A 6,446-nucleotide genomic window follows, 5' to 3' on the forward strand; every position below is an offset into this window, starting at 1 on the left:
TATTGATACTTGTTCAAGTATCGGATCCTCTCCCCTATTGCAGCAAAGTAGTCAATAAGCTTATAGGGGTTGTACCGTAAGATATGAGGATTTGAAATATTTCAATGTGGAAGACATTTCAAAAGAAGTCGGGATGATGAGATACAACCTCAAGAGAAGTTAGAAAATGTGTTGTGTTGTGATTATGTATATTTAGACTCTAGGGGAGAGGACCCAGTACTTGAACACCCTAACTTCACGCTTATCAAAACCTTAGGAAAAAAATTTCAAATCGCTCCCTATTTTTTATAGTAACTTACTTGGCGAGTCACCTACTTATAAGTAAGGTTTCAAATCCACGTCCCCTGTTATGATGCCAAATCAGCATGCTTTTTGCCAAGTTGTCCAAAACAGGGAAAAAAAAGTGAGACCAATAGTAGCACATAAAGGGTACCCATAGTTGAACAACTGATGTGGCATCACATCATTGGTTACTTTTTAAAACAAAGAATACATTTTGATTCAATTTTGGAGAATCATCATTGTACTAACAACTTTAAAATCACAAGTACTAGTACAATTTTTTCAAAAAAATTGGACATTAAGTGAACAATTCCTATCACGACAATAGGAACCCATTCAACTACTGGTCCTCTCCCCTAAATTCTATTTAACACCTGGGGTTCCGTGCACCCACTCTTTAAATGATCACAGTTGTACTTATTTGTATCTTTAAATGAGTGTGCTCTTCAGTTAATTAAACAAACAAACTCGACCGGTGAAGGTACCTGGCTCATATTAAACTTACCATGTTCCATTCTTGACGGGCACGCTTTGTTGCCCCAAACAGTCATCTCAATTTAATTTGTTTCTGAGACTAATGCTGTGTCATCACAATAATTTCCAAAAGTCTGTGTTTTATTTTAAAGTACTTGATTTTTCGTTAAAAAAACTTGATTTCTGTTCAAATTGAATATTACGTTCTTTCCTTATTTGAGTACATAAATCATGGATCGTGTAAGGATTACATTAAATAAAATCAACTTTCAAAGTTCATTTCAAGAATGATACCATTTCAAGCAAAACTCTGAATCTTGATTTACATCTCTCCAACTTTCAGTCTCCCACAACAGTATTGCTCTTAAACAGGAGTTGCCCCATAAATGACAAATACTCTTATACGATAGTTCAAGAGCATACATATGATATCAGTGGAGCTCAGGATTTCAAAGTGTCTGTCAATTTCGTAGGGCTACAACCTCTAGCAGAAATACATTAGAATATGATTAGACCATAACAACTCTAGCCATCATTGCGCAATAAGCTTTACCAATAACCTTGGCTGGAGAATTTTCTTCCAGTTCTAGTTCCTTTAACTTGTAAGGAATAACATTTCACAAATTTGCTACTCTTTGCTCGCTCAAATTCAAGAGAGGAAGAAAGATGGTGCTCCTTAACAATCAACTCAAGAATTATAAGCCGATTTACATAGGTTCAAAACCTCTTCGCAGTGGCAATGTGAGACACAAATTATGCTCCTAAGTTAATTTACAAATTTGCTTGAGAAGATAGCAAAAGTTCTGTTAAACTGTTGATCACCACTTGCTATGGAATCTATCACTTTCAATATCTCTGAAAGACATTGTTGATCTATCTAGCCTACCAGGACCCGCATTTTGAATTTCCTTGCAGACTTCATGGGTATGAGAACATGATCTTTGGGTTCCCACACCACTAAAACTTAACCTGTTTTCTACTGCCTCCTGTAATGACATTCTCTTCTTAAGCGAAGATGTAGATTTCTCTGAAGAATCTGGCCTTTGTTTAGGAACGCTATGAGAACGTAATTTAGCCCTTGAGGATTCTGTGTTAGCCATATAGCTGGGAAAGGCAGAATGTCCTTGAGAGTAACTATGTGAATATTCAGTTTTAGATGGTGTGGATAGACCGGCACTTGTCATTCCATACTTTGCTGAAGCATAACAGAACTGAGGACTACTTTTTGCAGTTGCAAACTTGTAATCTTCACCACTATATGTCCAATCTCCATTCAAATCTATGGGGCCTAACTCATGTAAAGCAGATGCACTTAACTCATCTGAGACCGTGCTAGGAATTGATAATCTAGTTGAGAAATAGCCTGGAACAGGGGAAACATTTTGTGTAGCGATAGAGCCTTCAATATGTGAAGATCTGGATTGGAAAGGAAAATTTGGCATTGAATAGCGACCAACCGTAGAAGAAATACTGGGGTCTGCAGAAACAGAGTCTGTATTTGATGAATACCTCCTCCTCGAGTTCACCTTAGGTCTGACAGTATCAATCTCAACAATCTTTGCACTTTCATCCATATTTATTTCCATTTCCTGCTGGGGGAATGCATAACCAAAACCTCTTCTACTTTGTGTATAGTTGGCATGGTCAATGGCAGCATTCCATCCCTCCTGCACATGAAAAAAAGATAACAAGAGTTACAAAACTGGGCGTTTTGTTAAATAACTTGAAACAGACCAGTCCTAGATGTTCTTGTTTACAATGGATTTCCGAGGACAGAGTTCTTGTTTGCATCTATGTTTTTGTTGCATCTGAATCAGTTTTCCTTCTTCGGACATCCAAATACGCCTGGCACGAACACGGGCCTGGATTTCAAGAAGGGAATGCATGCGATATAGAGTAGCATCTGCTTGCTTTCTCACCAAGTACCCACGAACCAATGCTTGCAGCTTCACCAAACCCTTCAGGGCTCTCAAGGCTCTCCTAGCCTGCACAAATAAAAGGGTGCAGATTGAGAAGCCAAAGGTTGGACAGATCTTAGAATCATTTGTAGGCACATTTCTCTCCATGAAGTTGAGCTGCCTATTCTTTCCCAGAGGCATTCAAAGCAATTATATAGAGCTCTAAATGAAAAAAACACTAAAATACTATCAGAAAAATATGCTTGGCAGCCCTAGAACTCAAATTTCCAGGTAGAAAGCAAAAGAGCTCATATTCAGCAACAGACAATGAATTGAGTAGCCATAAATATCAACTTTAGGCAACATGCAATTAAATTGGATAGTCTTCGAAGATTTTCTTAGGTACTGTCAGGAAACACACAGTAGCAACCATCAACAGACAAAGAAGTGGGTTGTCCTAAACACAATATTTGTAGGCATTAAAGGCAAAAGATTCAAAGTGCCAATAACAAGAAGAATAAATCAGATACTGTCACGATTAATATTACAGCCATTTAAAAAAGACTTTCAATAACTAGCAAAAAGAAATATACTGGGTAGTCATAAAAATCAAATTTGCGGGCATCAAAAATAAACCAAAAGTATACATGAAACAGCAATGGAATAGGTGAATAGTTTGTCCGAATAAACTCAAATGTGTAGGCATTGTAAGCAGAAGAATACAGCTCCTCTCTATCTCTCAAGCAACAAACAATAAATTGGCTAGTCCTATGTAACATTGTTGTGCTAGCCCTACGTAACTTTGTTGTTGGCATAACAAGCAAAAAAACACACTAGTAACCAGAAGAAACAATGAATTAGGCAACTCTTGTAACCCCCCAACAAAAACCAAATTGGACGAAATGAATCGAGCAGCTATTCAAACCATTTATCCAAGATTTACTAGAGAAAACAACAAATTGAAAATCAACAAGAGCATATGCCAACGCAAAATATTCGGCAACCATCAATCTAGTTAGCAGGATAGCATCCAAGCTAATACATTTTAAATCCAAGCTAAATTGTCCAGCTCTCAATACAAGCTTTTATGTAATCCAACACATAATGGTATTCAACCATGCGTTAAGCTGAGAGCTTAAGAAAGGCAACAAAATGTTTGTGTAGTTGTAATTTCTCAGAAAAACACAAGACAAGAACCAGCTTAAAAATTAAAAAACTTTAAGGCAGATGTGCATACCAGATATCCTCGGAAAGCAGTCTGAATCTTTACAGCTGCCCTTCGTTCTCTGCAAGAGTAGAGAGAGAAACGTCCATTGCTTGTCAAGCGGACCACCGCAACTGCTGCCTCTGCCGCTGCCACAGCTGCATCAGCTGCAACTGCTGTAGCAGCAGCTACAGCCACTGCATGCATGTTCTGTTCATTATCCGAGTCACACATATAGTTGTTCTCTCTGTATGATGTCTTGTTCTCTCTATCTTTTGAGGACTTTCCAAAGCTCCATCTTCTTTTCTCCTTTGTATTGGAAAGAGGATCAGGAGATGCATGTTTAGGATCTTTCTTTCCACCCAATAAATTCCTAAACCATTTACTAGTCCTTCCCATTGTGACCTTTAAAAGCCTCTAATCTCTAAAACTACTACGCGAAGAAAGGAATGTCGCCACTTCTATTCATAACAGCACAGAATTGGCTAGGGAAAGAGACGTGAATATTACTAAATCCTCTTGTACGAATCCTTAATGGCAAACACATTAAAGCAGCTACAGCAACATATAATCTACTTATACAATTTTGGCTTGCGGAGCAGGTATGAGCTCATTTTGAATTTCACGCAGCTGGGGAAATGAGAATGCCAGGCTAAGGAGAATAATCCAACAGCAAAATTCCAAAACCAGGCGCAAGGTAAGATGTGCCCAAGTGCATGGATGGAACAAAAGACCGTGAGAAATTGAACTAGACTCGGCGTATCTTGTATTAACCAAAAAGGATTCTTTCACATCCTAATCTCTCTTCTAGGCACTAGGCATGGCCTAGTTCACTTCATGCATCTAAACTTCCCCAGCAGAGAAAACATTTGGTCCCCAAACAGAATAAAGCTCTGTAAGCCCCCAAAATTCCCTTATAGATGCCCACAAGAATAGACCAAAACAAACCTATCTGAGCTGTCTCCAAAAGTCTAGCGCATCAGTATTACGTACAAATGAGGCCCAGAGAACCCAAATTTTCCCAAGTTCAAGAACTCTTTGAGTATATGGTCCGTGAAAAAACTGCAAGAAAGACAAGGGGACATCCCTGAGCTTCTGTGCTGCAGATACCTAATGCATACGGAAGCAGAAGGAAAATACCAACAACAAAAACAAATAAAGAAACATTTGTGAAAATGGTACTTGAAGGCCTTAAAAAGGTCGAACCCGGCTGTGGGAATTGGGCTAGAGAGTCAGTTTCCTAATGGCTCAAAAGCCCAAAAGTTCCTTAAACTATATAGGCAGTTTTCACCATTTTCAATGCACAACCAATGGCTTCCGGGATGCTTGCTAGCTTAGCCAGTAGCCTGTCGGAGTTATGGATTATGGTGAAGAAAACTCATTGTGTGCATAATTATAGTCTGTTTTAATGCGTTGATCAGTGTGTCCACTGGGTAAAACAATGGTTAAAATTAGCCTGGCTTTCCCTCCCAAAGTCCGTGTCTGACACCAGGCTCGTGACTACTCACCTTCTCCTGGAATCCCACCTCCCATGTACGACTATTCCATATTTCTAGCTTTAGGATTCACATGTACTTTGAAGCCCATTCATGATTGTCCTTGAGCTGTGGACGAGATGATAGTCTGACGTGGGAGGCGCATTAATGTTTTCATGGATATCTCAGCATCGCTTTTAATGTCATTGTCCTTTCCTCCGCTCTTATCATTCTTCCCCTGCACACTTATGATTAAACTCTTTAAAAGATTTGCCATAATAAATTTGATCTGTATAGTTGCATCACCTAGGCATTTTTTGGGGGAAGATTTTTAAATTACAAAGTTGTTTTAGGTATTTAATAGGGGACTGTCTATCTAGCCATAAAACTGTTTTATTTTTTATTATATAAGATTTTATAATTTTTGAAAAATAATTTAATTAATTGCAACAGATTTCCACAATCTATGATATTTTATATTCGAGCTTATGGGTGACATTGTGTAAGATTTTTTTTAGCATCAACATTTCAGATAATACTCCACGATCCATCATCAGGGTGTTGGTGAGAGAGCTAAGAACATCCTGATGATGGATGATAGAGTATGATCCAAAACATTGATGCTAAAAAAAATCTTACACAATCTCACCCAAAAGCTCGAATACAGAATAATTTAATTGTTCTTCTTGGTATGTGAAACAGTTTTGGTGATTCCATAGCCACTATTTATGAATTTTAGGCTGATTTTCTTCAGCCAAGATTTTAAAGAAGGCTGTCTATTTTATCAAATTTGTTTGGAATATGATTCAGTTTTATTCTTTAGGATGATGGATTCTTGCACTTATCAAGAATTGATCTCTAATAGTCCCTTTAAAAAAACTTTAACTTTTACCAACAAAACAAGAACATAATGACATATTAAACTTTTTAATTATAAACAATTAAAAAATCATTTCAGACAAACCATCAATTATCTAAACATATTGATATTTAGAAGTCTTTCTTAGATTTTGAAACTACTCAATAGGAATAAAACCATCATGCCAAATTAGTTTGAAGGACCTTTCTGGTCCCACCCCACTCATTGCCATTTTGGCCTTTTATAATATGCTA

At 37.6% G+C, this 6,446-nt stretch overlaps 1 protein-coding gene across 1 annotated transcript; it reads right to left on the minus strand.

The window, feature by feature from the left end:
- Positions 1-1,052: 1,052 nt before the first annotated feature.
- On the minus strand, positions 1,053-5,526 carry LOC149551904 (protein IQ-domain 26-like). Its single transcript, XM_089787404.1, has 3 exons — positions 3,892-5,526; positions 2,514-2,741; positions 1,053-2,423 (listed from the first exon to the last, which is right to left on the minus strand). Exons 1-3 carry the CDS (start codon positions 4,255-4,257, stop codon positions 1,575-1,577), a joined length of 1,443 nt encoding a protein of 480 aa, XP_089643530.1. The 5' UTR covers positions 4,258-5,526; the 3' UTR covers positions 1,053-1,574.
- Positions 5,527-6,446: the final 920 nt, after the last annotated feature.

This window comes from Cupressus sempervirens, chromosome 6, assembly GCF_028749045.1.
Source record: "Cupressus sempervirens isolate cs-2001-9-10 chromosome 6, ASM2874904v1, whole genome shotgun sequence".
Classification (NCBI taxonomy): domain Eukaryota; kingdom Viridiplantae; phylum Streptophyta; class Pinopsida; order Cupressales; family Cupressaceae; genus Cupressus; species Cupressus sempervirens.